The following is a 17,591-nucleotide window of genomic DNA, read 5'->3' on the forward strand; positions in this document are numbered from 1 at the left end:
TGCAGCGCCCAATCCGATCCCTGCCAGCCCAAACCATCACCACCGGAGGGCGTATGGGTGGGAGAACCAAAAGCTATTCAATCAATTCGCAGACCAAGAAAATCTCTCGTGGAGCAAGGGCTCAGCAAACAGGTCCATTTAGCACGAATTCAGAGCAACCTCGACAGACTCATATTCAACTTTTTTAACAGGGAAATGATTACGACAAAAACGGGTGGCAATACGTTGCGACCCGAAACCGAACTGGATTCTTTGGCCACGCGGTCTCCCATCTCGACCGTTATCAGTCGTCTGTCGGAATACGGAGAGGCGCGGGTCAGGTCGGGTACTAGCACCATCGGTTTCTCGGCTCAGCTTGCTAGTCTTATCGCCAGATTGGACGACGTCAGGCTCCAGCTTGACGCGACAGAAAACGACTAGATGGTATAGCGGGAAAGTTCGGTTCTTACTGAGACGACACCACCATTTGAATTATGAGTTTTGACAGAACCAGCTATCAATTAGGGGGAGCATCTGTTAAGCGGTGGGTATTTAATTTGGACTTATGTTGAAAAATTCTCATTTGTTTTTGAATAAATCATTTTTGTTCTGCCAGTAGGCAATGTATGATATGACCGATGACCAGGTCGGGTGACCAGGAGAGTAACTCCACTCCCAAACTCAATTCTTTCATGCAAGGCTTGAGAATACAACAATATCATAACATTTTGTAAGTTATTAACAAGCTCAAGCTTCCAACGGGTGGTAAAATTGGACTTCCCACTTACCATGCTTACGAACCAAATACCTCCTGGGGAACCTTCCGTCTCTGGAGCGATCATGCGGAAGGGAACATATATGGAGAAGGAGAATTTCTTGAAACGGTATTGGCCTGTCAGCAAAAACATCTGCATCCACGTCCGCAAAACCTTAGGAGCTTTGAAACTAACAGGTTTCAGGATGTACCAGCAAAAGGTAAAGACTCTAGTTATGACCGGTTGATTACTTCGATTGGACACAAATGCCAAGTCGGAACAGGTCATGACTATCACACATCCTAGTGTCATGCCTGCTGTGGAGTGGACTTATTGGAGATGTGCTTCCTTACTTGACAGTTCAGTGGTGCTGTCATCCAGATAAGGAGGGTTTTGTAATTCCCTCAGACAGATCGTTCAGCCAAGGTGTCCTCAAGTTAAGTGTGTTAAATGCCTGCTCTAACAACCATGCTGTCTTTAGTTCAAGTTTGCTGGACTGTCAGAATGATGTCACAGCCATAAGTAGTCTTTAGTAATTGTGATGGCCTCGGAATTCCCTACTAGACTGACCCATCAGCAATGTCCAGTATGTGGGAAAATTAGTTTTGAGAAGCTTTTAACTGCCATCCAAAGAGATCTTATCTATGCCTTCTGGTTGTGATACTGTCCTCGACTTAAAGTTACACTGAACATCACAGAATATCTCTCCCTCAGAGCAGCAGTGTCATGGGTATCATCAGAAAGGCCACGATCAGCTTGAGTATGTTTTATGTCTTTCCATCACAACAGAGTCATGTGCATCACCTTAGCCTATAACTGTATGGACAGGAAGTAGGAGGTATCGTTTTCATTGCCCACAAAAAAATGCTTTTTGAAAACTTTAAGGCCCAACAAATAAAAGTTCAAAGACAACCGAGTGTAAAGAAACAGTTTTTATTATCACAGACAGGTACATGTACATGTACAGGACGGAATTGTTAACCAAGCATTAGAATTGTCAAATACAACTGTACAAAACATCAGAAATTAAAGTAACATTTTACTAATTGGTAAAATCTTTTGGCAACATCTGCTGATATCAATTGGCTGACGTCTTCACAGCATATAATAGTATCCAAGAAAAAGTGCAGCATCAAGGCTCCGGAACAAGTGCTGTAATGTTTAAAATGCTATTAAAATTATGCATCAATTATTTTCAAAACAAGTTTGGTTTTATTTTCGAAAACAACTTGGTAAACAAAGGAACGATACCACAACAATAGCCAGAGTATTGTTGGTCTAAAAGATATGTCAGCGCCAATAGGTAATGTTTACACCATTCACCATTTATAAACTACAGGTTTGTCATAAAACACCATAAATGTTTGTCTTGTACGAACAATGCTAGGAGGAAACGATGAAAAGTTATTGCCTCCTGACAAAATTGAATATGAAATATTTACAGCTAATAATAGACAACGATAGAACAACATGATTAGAATGTACAACTATAAACAGTACAAATAAATAGATATCAAAATATACAATGCAAGTACCTAGTATCAACAAGTTTTGATTATTTTCTCTCATTTTGTGATTTTTTGGCTCTACACAGAAATTCTATTTACAAACAACAATACTGTGACCCCCTCCATTTTCGCAGCCCTAAATTTCAGCGAAAAGGTTATTTTCAAACTTGAAATTGTGAATGGATGGATGTTTCGATGATTATATCATTAGATGAGTAACTTTCATGCTATCTTATGTTTGCGTATCGACCCCCTCACTTAACTCACAAACTTGTTAAACTCGCAAATAGTAGTCTTGCTATAATGACATCAGCAGTAACACTTTTTATACTACAGCAAGAGCACAGTTCAACAGATAGAATGGGATACAAATATATACATGTAATAGAACGCACAGTTAAAATGTTAAAACTAGCCAACTCCCAAAAAACACTTCAACAGATATAAATTCATCATAACAACAGCAATGAAAAATAATATTCTGTAGAGTTATCCGAGTAGTTTTTCATCAGGTCCGTGATTCCTTTAAAAAGGATATTTAAGTGTTTCTTATTTGCGGGAGTGCTTCTTCAGACATTTCTGTATAAAGCTATCTTATCACTTTAAATGTTTTCATAAGAAGATGGTGTTGGCGATGCCCAGCAAAAATAATCAGGGCTACACAGTTAGCAATTTTTTTCTGACAAGTCATTAAATATTACTGAGTGAACATGCTTATCCTGATTTGGGATATTGACTAAGATTTGAGTCTGTCTGCGCACTAATATACATTCTGACCTATCTTTCACTAATTTCCATCAGTTTTTGAATATTTCGGCTATTTCTAGGATATTTCCGCTCCGTTACTTTCATTTGTATTACTATAATGATTCAATTACGATCTATTCTTGGGAGGATCAAATTCAAGGGTTTGCCATTCCGAGAAACTTGACGAATGTTGCGAGTTCGACTTTGTTCCCATCATGCACTGCTCTTTGTAACGCTTCTTCCTTCAGCTCAGCCGGCAAGTGTAAATTGTAAGCATTGTCGTACTCATTAGTCAGCCATTTCACCTCATCAGCGCGGAGTCGACCTAAAAGTAGGGGGTTAAGGTAATGTCATAAGGTATCGTTCACTTTATAGTAAGTGTGCCAAATTTTCTGATGTTTCATTACTACCACTGTCTTGTTAGCATATGAGTCTGCTAGAGCTCAAATCATGACCTGCCAATGTACGCTAAAATATCGTCAGTCGATACTGGTGTATATAGTCAATGGCTGATATGACCTCCCTCACTAACTAATATACACCCCTGAATTCCCAACCATTTGAGGCATTTTCCCTGCAGCACTATTTCTCATAAAATGAACTATAACTGGGCTTCTCTTGTCAACTCACCATTGTTGTCAACATCGTTCTTGTAGAGCCCTTCCACAAGTTTCAGAAATCGATCAAACCAAGGTTTGTCATTGATGTCCCGACCTGCTTTTTCTGCCGGCTTTGGCTGTGGGATATCTTGTCCTTTTGGCCCATACCTCGGCTCATGGAGCATTTTGTCCTTCATTTCCTGCGGTAGGGAGAAAGGTGAATTAGAAGACAGTCATTTTGCAAGGGCAGGATAGGGACAGCCATACCTCAATCTGACGAAAAGCGTAGCCCATATGAGATCTATCAGACGTGTGATGTACATGTAGTACAGTTAGTTGGAGATAATAATAAATCTTCTCGAAATTACTCTCCATTGCTCTTTTTGATACTAACCAGATATTGTTCCTCCAGCTTTCGAATTTCTTTCTCCATGCTGTTCAACTGGTTTTTATCATGGTCAAAATTAACTCTTGGAATGTTATACTGCAATGTGTTGTAATGTTGCTGCTGGAGAGAAGAAGGTTAATTGATTCACACACTTAACTATAACATGTACAACAAAACAATTCTAGATATTTGTGATACACCTTTCCAGGTCGCCCAGCTCAAGTTGCGGAAAAACACATCTAACTTCAATCTATAATGTTTTTTTAAACGAAGTCAAGATTTATAGTTGTTTTGAATGAATCGATATATTTCTGATAGCTCTTATTTCTGGGAGGTGTATTTCAAAAGTTTAGGAGCAGCCACTAAGAAGCTTTGGTCTCCATCCTATTTTTGAGCGGGGGACTATAAGAAGCTAAAAAGTTAGATCCAGGTAAACTCACCGATTTCTCAGGAGATCTTTGTCTTGGCGAATCACTGGCACCCTCCGCTCTTGGCCAGTTAGAGCCTGGGGTGGGGTAATGTTTGGCAAACTCTCTAGGTTTCTTACTTGTCGGAATACGAAGGCCTGTGGAGGCTGGCTGAATCCTCTCAATGAACTCAACGAATTGGATCCAACTAAAAATCAACAAAATATTTTTAATCATTCAAGAGTCATAATGTTCTGGCCAATGACAGAGGATAGAACATTGCTCATGAAAAGAGAGCAGAAAGAAAATTACTTAAACACTTTAAAATAAGACTACTCTACAACTCAAGGGAAACAAAACGTCATGACCAGAAGAAAATGTAGGCAGGACATGGGACGACAACAATGCTCAAAATTCATTGTCCCGAGTCTCTGTCATGTCTGACTGCACTCTTCCAAGGCATGAAAATACCCGATGTGGGTACTTACTCAAACTGGCCTAGGCCCCTGTCCTCACATCGCTCGATGATACGGTCCAGGATTGCATCTTGGAGGGGTAACCGACACAGCAATGCCACCTGCTTGATCTGAAATCGTCAAATTTTCGTATGTAGCATAGCAGACATTCACACCAGTCCAACAAGTTTCCATCGCTATTCATGGGATCATGGTATCAAAAATAAAGAAGAATACTTTAATATCACCATCAGGTTTCCTCGAAACTGCTCAGATTTATGAATGAGAACTTATTCCTGCCTGGCTTAGGTCTTAACTGGGTATTTCAAAACTAATCATTCATATAATAGATTGGAGACAGGTTTCCTTAGTTTGAATATCAAAACTTTTATCGTGCAATTCAAATGTTTTAATCCATATTAGTATTATCGAATTTTCTGGACTTTTATAATGTTTTTAAGAACTTTTCTTCTTGGTCGTTTTTATCTACTGTACAGTGCTCTGGAGCATGCATGGCATGTACAGAGCACTTTAATATATGGTATTTTATTATTATTATTTATTATTACCTGTTGCTTAGACAAGGTTCCTCTATGTGTCCTGTCAGCTTCGGCAAAAACAGATCGTATTTTGTCGATATCAACTCTGTCTGGGGCTGCTAGGAACTGCTGCTCAATGAGGCGGACTAACTTTGCATCATCCCGGTCTCGCACAGGACTTCGTCTCGGGCTCGAACTAAAGACATGGGAAAATTTTTGATGTTTTATACCATATTTAATATGAGAACCAGGGTTCACGATTAAACGCAAGGAAATTTACGCGGCAAATTGAGGCCGCTGTCCATAGCTAGCTGTCATATGAAATAATCTGGATGATCAAAAATCTAAATTCAAGGAAATTCCGCTGTGTGCAAAATGACCCTTTTTTAGTCCTTCCGTTAAAATGTTTATTATTCTTTGAAAAATTCATCCAACAGTCAGTAGATGGCTCACCAACGGATCAGACTAATTGTTTTAGTTAGTAGCAGATGTGATGAAAGTGATGTCAGGTGCCAGGATTTCCAAAAATGAGTAAATCCGATAAAATATGTGACCCACCATGACAAAATGAGTCGCATGTCGCTCTGAGCTTGACAGGTTGAGACAGACTGGTTGTTCATTTTACTATGGTCTGCCTTTTGTGAAATCTGAGCCTATCAATTTCTTCTATTATGTTCTATTGTCATTTTAGGCTCATCTTCTGTGCGACATGCGACTCATTTTGCCGTGGCGGGTCACATATACTCATGGGGGACTGCTGAAATTAAGCTGAAATAAACATGTTGCACTGATAGAGTCTAAACTTAGATTTTGAAGGTTTTAGCTTTGTTTAGTATACTTACCCTCTTTCCCCGGGTGAAGGGGAATCGGGATGGTTATAATAGTTAGGTCGATCTTGAAGACTTTCACTGGGACTATTGTTATTTGATTGTTTTGAGCTGAAAGAAAGACACAGCCACTCAGGAAATCGTGATTAGAGTTAAACAAACTTTGATTAAATTGATTGACAGGAGGAAGGCGAACTTTTTAATTTTTTATTTCAGTAATAGTATCACAAAGAGCAAGTGCACACAGTTGCAACTGAATTGGTGCATATATAGCAAGTTGTAAGTGCATTCTGGTCGTACCTGTTATTATTGTTAGCAAAACAAGTTGGCAATCGTAGAGTACTAACTTACTTGTGGAACGGAGGTGACGATTGTCTATACCCAGGTGGCGACTGGTCTCGTCCCGCCATCTTTGCCGCCCCGCCGATGAATGTGATAAGCTTCTCGTAGTTGACTAGACCGTATTCCCGCGTTGACACATATAATGCAGCTATGAGGCGTAATAATTGGGGCGGTATGTGAACCTGTTGAAACAAATCGAATTTGAATTTTAGAAGAAAAGTTGTGACTAGGTCCACACATATGTAAAGGACTGTGGGTCAGAGTGTTTGGAAAATACCACAAGAACCAAATAATATTCCATACACAAGGAACAGGCCTATCAACAGCATTGTGTAGCCCTGTTGTGTTAATCCATACTTTAAGCTCAAATGAGTCCTGCAAAAATTGTAAGGCCTTAAAATAATATTTCCTCTGTCATTTGTTATGATTTCTCATTTCTTTTTTAAAAACTGCATGAAATTTGTATCACTGTTGTTTCTTTTATCACTGCACCAAACTCTGCACATGCTGGGATTCCAGAGACAGACCCAGCTGTCCACTTTTTGCCTTTTTTTGTAGTACATTCTGTGCCACTCATTTTCTGCACTCATTTTGGTTTCTCAGTTGGTGTTAGCAGTGATGTTGGCATAAACTTGTTGAATTTGAAGTCAAAGTTGTTACAGAGCCTGGCTAGTCAGTCATTGATGGCTTGAAGAATGAGAGTAGGCACTCTTTCCAATGGGAAAGTTTTATAATGGATGTAAGCGACACAAATATTTTACCTGATTTTTTGTGAAAGCTAAGCTGAGATCCTGATATGAAACATAACAAGTCATATTCCTATCTAAACCTAGAAGATCCATATAGACATCCTTTACTTTATTCGGGTTGACTTTCGACATTTCGTCACGAAGTATCCTCGATAATTGCAACTCCTCATCTCGCTTTAGGAAGAGGGGCTCTCGGGGTAGGTACGTATCTCTGGGCAGCAGCCGGTACAACCGGGGTGACTCGGATAGTGGGTCTGATGTGACTTCGTGTGTGTGATATGCGTGTATAGGTGCTGCCTCTGGTGGTGGCGATCTTGTTGAGATCGGCGGCAAGACAGAGTGCGGGTTGAGCGGCTGTTGATGAAGATGAGAATTATAGCGATCCTGAAAATAGGAAATGTACAAAACCAGTTGACCAACATGCTGAATGTCTGTGAATGGCTGAAGCAGGAGGTAAGAAGCAAACAACTTTTGTTTTTACATGAAGGTCAGAAAAGCAACAGCATTTTTGAAACAAGACGTAATGAGAACGGAATTATATTACTTTGGACATGTTTGAGCCCTTTGAATCATAGCTGTTTAAGCTTAGATTTTTACACCACATGCAGATAACTGTGGTTGTAGGACAACAAGAAGCCAGGTATATATTTATATATATATGTTGTAAGCTTGGACAATCAACATATTTGAAGAGTTTCTCCAAAGAGTATCTCAAGTTCTGACGTACACTCATTGACTCAATGACTTTCAGCAAGTGCTATTTTTAGTTCCTGAAATCACCATTATCCTTAGTTTTTTTAGTTAATTCTTCCTTCCAAACCTGGTTAATCCTTTCCTTGAGAACACAAAGCATGCAGGTCAACATGAAGCAGGACAACACAGAAAAACAACATGTAATGGAGAAATAAATGAAAATAGAGTTAAGCAATGAACAGATTGCAAAATAAGTGAGAAATATGGAGCCAAATTAAGCTTCGTTACATCATTTCTGTCATGTCACAGAATGTGTTACAAGAAGCTGTGATGTGAAATCGGTAACTGAGTGTCTTGTGTTAACTGTTTTTGAGACATCCCCTAATTAGACAACTTAAATTGATTACACAACGTTAAGCAATGTGTATTGGTGTACATTGTAATTGCGAGGCTGAACGAAAACTGAAGCAAACAGCAGATAAAAGTTCCTCTCTAAAGAATAAGCACAGGTTAGTTCTTAGCACACCACATGGCGGTGCTGGCATGGCAGGGGGTACTTACCGCTTGAGCAGTTGAATAACCAGCATTAAGACGTGGATCAGGCTGCGTGACTTCAGGACTGGCAAATGTGGCTCGTGGTGTGGGGTTAACTGACTGCGGTGGCTGCGTGCTGAAAAGTGCACGTAATAATTTCAAAGTTATATCTACTTTGCGTGTTCTTTAGCAAGAATTTCAAAGAACGATGCAATTTTAGTTGTTTCCTGCACCTTGTCAAATCTCTGGCATACAGCTTAAAAGGCAATGAATTTGTCCCTGAAGCTGCTGCTTGGTATGTCTAGTTTTACCTTTTGACTGGTATACATACAGGCAAGTACAGATCCATACTTGATACAGGCTGCAATATTTTCAAGGCTTGCCTCATGCAATATCAATTTTGCTTTTGATCAAGTAAGGGATTTTAGAGATACGGAACTATTGCTGGGTAATAATATCGACATTTTGTTACACCATTCAGGGAATACTATACTATGTCCCAGTTGCATCAGCTGGAAATTTAGGTGGAAGGAAAAAGTTCCACATTGATGTGCATTTTTAATTCAGATTATGGTCTACTGAGTACATGTATGCAACCATCAACCCTACATCCCATGCAACTACATGTAAACGTGAGCTAGTTAATATAACAAGCTGTGTTGCTAAACATGAAATGAGTAGTGGATTCGTCTCAATGGGTACCAGGATATTATCATAGTAGAATCTCAAATTCACTATGACAGCAAAAACAATAATTCAATGCAAAGCTATGGACACACCCAGGTAAATGTCTGTAAGATATTGTCGCAGAGGACCTTAAAAAATCCTGAATTATTAAACGAAATATGCACCTTTTTGTTTTAGAAGTAAAGTTTGTTTATTATAATGTCACCCCTAATGATCGGGCCAGCCAGCTTTTGGCTTATGAGACACCATTTTACTTCCAAAACACTATCTCTAATGCCAAGCGACTGGCGAGAAGGCAGTTTGTACCGTACACGATATTGACGTCAGCTGGGGGCTTTATTAGCATCCTGGCATTGTGTCATCTAAACACCGGACACGAATAAAGAAATTGTTCGCTTTCATGAAGACCTGCAACATGATCTTGCAGAGATTTTCCTCTCTGTGCTCCCAGCCAATAAGATCCAAAACATTGCACACTCATAATTAACATGATTAATAGAGCCATTGAAGGTTCACAGCATATAAAGGCAAATTCTCTGGATTCACCGATCGAAGACCAGTTCTTAATGTTCAATTTAAGCTAGATATCTTGCACATGGTTTTTCAATGCCATTCGAAAGTTCAGTTCGGAAAGAGAATGAGTTCACGATACCAGGTTGTCCGATGATCATGACGTCATGTTATGGCTTGGCTTTTGTTTCAGCTCCTTTGTAATATATCAACAAGTCTTAGATCAGTGAAACTCGAGTAAACAGGATAAAACTTCTACGATTTATTTGCAACATACCACAACGTAAGTTAGTTGATCATAATAATGCAGTCTACTTCTACCAAGCAGCTCAAACCACAGCACCCTACAACCTCAGGAATCCAACCTCAGTAACATGAATAAAAAGACTACGCCCACAACTGGAAAAAAAGATGTTTTTCAGAAACCTCGAACTTACATTGATTACAATGCAGTAGACGTCCTTGCGTCTGGCAAATTAAGACAAAACAGCCAGTAAAATCAGTTTACTGGCTGTTTATTTTAGTAATAATATCATCGAACAGTACTTGATGAAATATTCTGAATCACGGAACAGCTGAGAGTTGAAATGAAATGTTTGATTATGATAAGATGCATTTGTTTTACCATCTACTTTTTGCCATTTCAAACCAGGTTTTATAGATTTCCATAGAGGTGACTGCTACAAAATCATCATTCAGCTCCCTCTTTAGTCTTGTTACCAACTTACTGAGGTTGGAAATAAACATGTACCATTGGATTGGATTGAGCGGTCTTGTAAAGAAAGGTAGTCGGGCCCTAGGTACAGGCGTATCACACCTGGCAAGAAAATGAAGCAAAAATACTTTTAACCCAAGCATTTGTCCATGATTTTTACTGATGTGATTGTAATATCAGTACCCGGTAAAGCATCACTCTACATCTTGAGGACCCATTTTGATAAATGTCGAAGAAATAGACTGTATTCCTATAAGAGCAGCACTTGCTTGGATCAAAAGACATGATGTCCTGCGCGTGACGTCATGAGATCATCGTGTCATCCACGAAACAATCAGATTTTTTTACGTCTGACCTTTTGACCTAATTTGCGAGACGTCTCACGTCTGAAGTTGCTCGACCCCTTCAACTGCTCCACTTTTATTAAGGAGGAATATCCACTATTCAACTGGTCTGAACTGGCTTGGTGTATCTTAAGTGAGGACACTTCCAATCAGTGCTGCATTTAAAGGCAATGAATGCAGCACTTGACTTCATATATGTGCCCAAACCAAAAGGAACTCTCTCAATCAATGTTATCATTACGTTACTTAACCCCTTGCCTCCCGGTCAAGTCCGACTGAAACGTTCCCTTAAACTTTTCAAAGCTACAGCTTAAATACTATAGCCAATGCATACTATGTAGGCCTAAAAAATCGCTGAGAGAGGTCAAGCGTATTAATCCTGTCCCTTTTAGAGCTTGCTGTTGAAAAGTACTGATTGCTGTACTTTGTATAAACTAAATGAACTTGAGTGAAGGCATACAACAGTAGAATGTTTACACATATTACAATATATTAAATTAAGCATTTGAAACTTCTAAAGTCAACTTATAGGGCTTATAATGAACAGGTCAAGAAAACACCAATTTTCGTGAATGTCATTTTGATTGTTAATAATCATACCTACTTGACAACCATTTACAACCATTCTTGCAGCTATTATAAAGCAATCACTGAATTGAATACATGAACCAATTGGTTTCTTAAGATATGAGCTGCTTGTTTGGGTCGGATCCTAAGGATACCTGACCAGTTTCTCTACACTTTATACTAAAATATAAAAGAGTCTTGTCGGTGTCAAACCTTATTCATAGCGAGATAGAATAGGATCAGGCCAAATTGGCACCTGATCAAGGTTATATTCTTAATGGACTTGAAGCTCATCTCCATTGCTAAGTGTTTACCTTAGACACACTGAACAGTATTTAGACATCGGCTTAGCTTCTATATTCCTGAACAAATACCCCCAAACTAGGCCTACGCTGGATCAGACTAAGAACACCCACAATAAGTTTTATTTTCATTTCGCCTGTTTAAAATGCACTGCCTTCTATTTCCAGAACATAAAAGGATCAAGCAAGAAACCCTATTGTGATTGTATGAAAGAATGTTCTCTGTGGTATTTTGCATAAAACACCAATGGTCCACTCATCGATACTCATGGATATTGTAGTAAATGCTCGAATTGAAATTTTTTTTTCCCGATCTGCTAATTATTGTTTACATGTAGCACAAATTAGCCCCTTCATTACCCTCAATAAGTGATGAAACTCATTGAAAGAGCCATTCAATGAAAATGCCATTTCCAGGAGGCCCGATCAATTGAGCATTCACGTTCTAAAAGGCAATCACATCAATTTTAAAAAGATGACCTCATTCAATCATATCAATCCAGACTACCTGTAGAGTTCGATCAACTCTCCAAAAAGACTTGGTTAATCTATTTATGATCATTCATTTCCAATATCACATTCCTTCAGGTGTCTCTTTTAAAATCGTTTCTGAACTGTAAACGTACCTAAAGGTCTATCGAAGAAAAGAAATTGAATTTTAGAACGGGGTGTTTGCTGGGGACGATGATGTTACATGGCTTGGCTTGAACACTTCAAGAAGTTCGATGTTGGGGCCAAAAGTCATTCAACTTTTTGAACTTACATCAAGAATAAAGCAAGAGAAGTCAGAAGTTTAATTTCGACACAACTATTTAACATTATCGACTATGTATGTCTAAAAAAGACATTTTGAAGCCAGTGCATGCAGCTGCCGATGATGTTTTACAATAACTCCATACAATAGTCATGATAGTGGTGACCAGTCGAGTTCCAGCTATTCGGAATATTCCCCTCCACCAGTAAGGCAAGGATCAGCGTTTTGTGGGATGTCGCCAATTTGGGGAGTTGTCACCAACCCCAATTTGTGAAGATCCTTCAATATATCTGTTTCTAGCAACAAATAATGTACCCGGCACAGTTTCTGCTTTCGTTTTCAAATTATCTTAGTCAAGGCAGTTCCTCCAAGTCCACGCCTTGGACATAACGGATGCTGTTTCCTAATGTGATAAGACATACCCCAGGGTCCATGCACCCAATACTTACATTTCTTGAGGCATGAGTTCCCCCTCCACAACTTGCACCGGCCGGCCGCCAACAATCTTCATCCGAATGTTCGGTGTGTAGAATGTCCCAAACGGGGCATTCGCCTGGACGCGATTGTCCTTACGTAGGTAGTCATGCAGGGCATGGTCGCTCTAAAAAAGGATTGTGATATGAGATGAGATGACAAAAATAGTGGATTTTCATCTGTCAACAGTTACAGTGATTGCAATGTAATGTTTCGATTATTTATTGTGCAGAGTCATGAGGGGTTAGCAGATGCAAGACTGGTTTTAGTTGTGCAAAATTAAGTGCATTTTCAATTCAGTTATGTCACATACTAGTCATTTTATCATCACTGGTTCTGACCCCCCCCCCCATTGCTCACATAGATTTTGTACACGACATGCCCTTTCATAATCATAGCCAGAGATATTTTACGGAGGAAATGCAGGAAAATGGCTTCTGCTTCTAGGCATTTCAGATTTTAAACACTTTTTAATATTGAAGGCTGTGGAAACCCCTTATATCCACTTCCATGACTTGAGATTTAAAAATCTTTATGAACTTTTATCACATTCACACAGACTCCCATCTTGACCTATGAGTTTTGGATCCACTCCGCTGACCCAGACTCTGTCACACCGTTACCTCTGATGGTTCAGATTCAGAATGATTATGATTCCTGGACAAGTAAAATTAGGGCCTACTCCTGATTTCTTTGGTGAAGGAGCTTCAGAGCTAAAAAGGCTTGATGTCTCTGAATTTTTAAGGTTACACTGCCCTCAAAAGCATGGCCCAATAACTTTGGAACTGTGGAATACATCCAGGATATTGACCACACTCAACTTCCTAAAAGCATGATAAGGATTGAGGAAGCAGCTCGGGGAAGTTAATGAAAATGACTGAAATCAATGAAATCGTGCCTTTTTAAGTCAAGTTGTCAAGGAATCATCGTTGCATGCATCGGTACTTAGGACATGTGATTGTGTTTACTAGGAGTTCCTGGAGGAAGCAGATAGGGGAAGTAGATAAAAATGTGATATCAATGAAATCGTGTGACATCAATAAATCAAGTTGTCAAGGACTGTTAAAATCAGCTACATGGTATTTATTTTGGTTCTCATGTGGTCACAATCCAATTGGGTGACTCAAGGAAATGGGGGCTGGGGCATGCTAAGCACTGACTATCAACTGTACCACATCAAAACCAACAATATGCTGCAAATGACCAGGTGTAGGCTGAAATAAACAAACCTGGAGTGTGACCAAACTTTCACAAACAACATGCACTTATCAACAATCAAAGAAATTCATAAATTTGGGATTGATGTCACAATGAATATGAAAACTTAGTGAACACAAAACAGTATAACGTTCGATGTGATTGTGATGAATTCTAAAACACCTTGGTTGCAGCATTTTTAAAAGCACCGTTTACAGTGTGTATAAAGCACTGTGCCTCATTTTCATGGCAGCAGTAAAGCCTATGGTAAGGTTATCACAGCCACTTGGGTTGGTGCAAAATTTTGAAGTAACCGGTAGCCAAAAAGCAGACAAATCACATCCCAATGTTTAGTTCAAAAGGTGTTTTAGAATAGAAATTGATACATCACTGTCGCTGTTACTATAATTTCTCACCAAATATCGTTTGGGTGAGGCTGTCATTTGCCCAAGAACTCAGCGAGGAGAGTTGGTTATTGCCTAATTCTACCCTTGCGATGTTTGCCGAGACAACCAAAACCGCCAGTTCGGTATCAATTCCTTCATTCTCAACCAATACAAAAGGTTACCTTCTTGCTCCAAGACATGGTGATCAGTTCAACTGTAACTGATTTTCTAACACTGGAGGGGAGATAAAAAGAAACAGGATTCTGGTCATTACAAAATCTATTGTTGTAAAGTACCAGTTTGTATTCACAACTTCCCCTTGTGAAATTCGCCAAAGCTTTGTAAAAAATCATAGGATAGGCCCAAATTCATAAAGGGCATTTAGGCTGTACATTGCATAACATATCGCACACAGGAAAGCCTTAGTTTTGGCCCTAAACGGTAACAGATCAAAACATTGTCAGGCTGGAATAGAATAACTTCCTGAAATACAGTGGGACCACCATAAGCGGCGACCTCTCTATCAAGGACACCCTATCCATTAGGTAGGACTAGGACACTGCATTTGGTACTGAATTGGTTGTTTACATTAAACTTGACCTCTATTTAATCAGGACACTGCTCCAATAAGGACTCAGTCCCAAGGGTGGCCTTCATAGACAGGTTCTACTGTAAGTGCAATGGAGTAATGAAATGGAGGGGAGAACATTATTATTTTCAACTAGGACTATAAATATCATTGGTTCCCAATAGCAACAACATGGCAGGATGTTTGTTACACAAAATCAAATGCACAACACTGTGAAGGGGAGAGAAATCAATCAAGGTTTTTTTCCCAGCATTCATTCAGATGTTGGTGAGTAAGAGGCATGCGTCCAAAATCACATGCTTTTTCAAGGCTATCCATCTTATTTTGATCTCTGCCTTACCGAAGCAAACAGTCCATATAAAAACATTTTTATAATTTGGCAAAATAATATTTTGACTTGGTAAGAATATATGTACATCATCATGGGCCAAATTATTCACTCTCCTAACCAAGAAGATTTTAAGTGCGATGAGCTTAGCTTATATCTCAATTAGAGGTGCTTTCATAGGCCGTACTCAAAAAGTCTGAAGCTTTAAATTGAATGCTTACAAGACAGTCTACTGAATGGTGATAACTACTTTATGGAACCAAAGCTCTCTTGAAGACCCTGCACTGCTCAATAATACAAAATCCACATTAGAAATTGTATGTCATAGAAGGATAGTCCTTTGGAATTGTCAGGGGATCTGTTCTGATTATCTTATTAGAAAGTTTGCTTAGCCTAGGCTTTACCTCATTTGAAATTGATGCTCAAGGGCAAGGTAACAAATCCTGTAAATCAATAGTAGGCAATGCTTATTTCATTCCTTGGATTTTCAGATATCTGTCTCAAAATGGATGTGTGCGCATGTATGTGTCTGTGTGTGGGGGTGGGGGGTTGATATAAAAATTTCTTATATTTTCGCCTGTTCAACTACCGGTCAGCGGTCATGGCGGTAGACAAGAAAGATCAGAATTTGGAAAGACATGAAAGATTTTGACTTTGGAACCATCTGTTTTATCCCAGATTTTACTGAATGTGGTAACTGGTAGCAATAGCAGTATAAGCAGGCATGTCCACCATGACAATAGCACAAGGCACTTGGGGTGTGGGAACTTTTTCTTTCTCAATTTTCAAGTTATTGATGTGCCTTGATTCTGCAATCAAACAATTAATAGAAATTAACTATTTTACATCTTAACTATAGCGCAGCCTTAGTTTTGTTGAGTTGCATTTTAAGGACTTGGTCATGTTACCAGGTGTCATTCCGCAAATGATTTAAGCATGTCATCTCTACTACACTGGCATGCATGTTGTGTAGGCCTACATGACATGCATTCAGATGCAAGCTGCAACCAGCCAGTTACAGTTATGCTACATTGACTGAAATGACTCTGCATGACAACAACGAAAGAAAAAGATGCACGCCATGGACTGGAAGACAAATGAGAAATTGGAAGATAAATGTTAAGATCTGATCATGAAGGTAGCAATCATGAGATGAGGAGGGTCACAGGCCGAATCATATCAATCGACAAGTGTCGGTAAGAGGTCAAATCATTTAAAAAAGGGTCCTCTGTGGATTACTTCTCCTTCTCCTTCCTTAACCCTTCATGGACATTTTATTTTTACAATAGTTTCACCCGTACTGACCCTGTGGGGCAATGAATCATGAATGTGGGAGGATGAATGAATTGAAGAAAGAAATCGAAACGGAAAAAGGGACTTTTACTCACCCGTCTCCCAACTTTGGGCATGGTGATTGAGAACTATTATACGAAAATCGGTAACAACTATGGTGCCTTTAGAAGCTTGACATGCTGATCATACGCACAGAAAATAAAATACGAGAGAAATTATGTTTTCTATTGTGTAAAATCGGCAATCTTTGATCAGTTTACATGCCAAATTCAGTTGCTCAGTAGATGTTTACATACTCTGAATTAACACTATTCGTAGCGCGCGATTCAATACCATTACAATAATACCAAAATAGTAACTAAAGTAGTTTTGACATATATAGTGCATACGGAAGGCAAATTTTGTTGTGTTTTCTATCTTTCTATCTGTTTTTTATTTTTTGTAGTTAGTAAAACACATTTAGAGAAGCTACGAACCGACGACTATTTATGCAAACTTGGGGCGTTCTAAAATGTGGAATCAGGAATGATTGCCAGCTGACACGGCGAGGATCGTCATTAGGAGTTTCCGCAAACCCGCGAAATGCAAACGCAAAGTTCTATCCCATTAATATTGCTGAACCGGTGTGACTTGTCTGGCTACTCTAAGGTGTGACGGAGTCCAACGTAGGCCGAAGTCGAGTCCAAAACTCACTTGAGGGTCAAATGTGATGAAATTAGTAAAGCAACGATGAGAGGAATTAAAGGGACACTATAGGCAGCAGCCAAGTAGGCCTAGGCAAGATAAAGTTAGACAAATCGCCAATAGGGTCTCTCCCATCTTTAATGATGTCAAAATTATTCACGCTTGAACGAGGGATATGTTTAATGGTTAATTAAACATGACCCAGTGCCCTTACCGTGCCATATTAGTCACCTGAAGAT

The 17,591-nt window shown here is 39.2% G+C and overlaps 1 protein-coding gene across 6 annotated transcripts; it reads right to left on the reverse strand.

Annotated features, from left to right (window-relative positions):
* Nucleotides 1–1,669: 1,669 nt before the first annotated feature.
* Nucleotides 1,670–16,953, reverse strand: LOC135486339 (uncharacterized). 6 transcript variants are annotated; one of them, XM_064769051.1, is made up of 13 exons: nucleotides 16,764–16,953; nucleotides 12,851–13,002; nucleotides 10,471–10,536; nucleotides 8,550–8,658; nucleotides 7,308–7,649; nucleotides 6,556–6,728; nucleotides 6,220–6,315; nucleotides 5,408–5,573; nucleotides 4,872–4,969; nucleotides 4,417–4,591; nucleotides 3,983–4,096; nucleotides 3,620–3,788; nucleotides 1,670–3,314 (listed from the first exon to the last, which is right to left on the reverse strand). In XM_064769051.1, the coding sequence occupies exons 1-13, from the start codon at nucleotides 16,782–16,784 to the stop codon at nucleotides 3,145–3,147; spliced, it is 1,851 nt and encodes a 616-aa protein (XP_064625121.1). In that variant the 5' UTR covers nucleotides 16,785–16,953; the 3' UTR covers nucleotides 1,670–3,144. The 6 variants fall into 6 exon arrangements, with proteins under 6 accessions (XP_064625121.1, XP_064625120.1, XP_064625119.1 ...); XM_064769050.1 differs by having other exon boundaries at nucleotides 3,983–4,093; nucleotides 7,308–7,679; XM_064769049.1 differs by having other exon boundaries at nucleotides 7,308–7,679.
* Between the last annotated feature and the right edge of the window lie 638 nt (nucleotides 16,954–17,591).

Source organism: Lineus longissimus, chromosome 4, assembly GCF_910592395.1.
Source record: "Lineus longissimus chromosome 4, tnLinLong1.2, whole genome shotgun sequence".
NCBI classification, from domain to species: domain Eukaryota; kingdom Metazoa; phylum Nemertea; class Pilidiophora; order Heteronemertea; family Lineidae; genus Lineus; species Lineus longissimus.

Coding starts and splice junctions, on each gene's coding strand:
- LOC135486339 (XM_064769049.1), bottom strand. CDS start 16,784: ATGCCCAAAGTTGGGAGACGG. Junction 6,729..7,307: donor TAGCTTTCACAAAAAATCAG/GTAAAATATTTG, acceptor TTGTTTCAACAG/GTTCACATACCGCCCCAATT. Junction 4,592..4,871: donor AGGGGCCTAGGCCAGTTTGA/GTAAGTACCCAC, acceptor GTTGATTTTTAG/TTGGATCCAATTCGTTGAGT.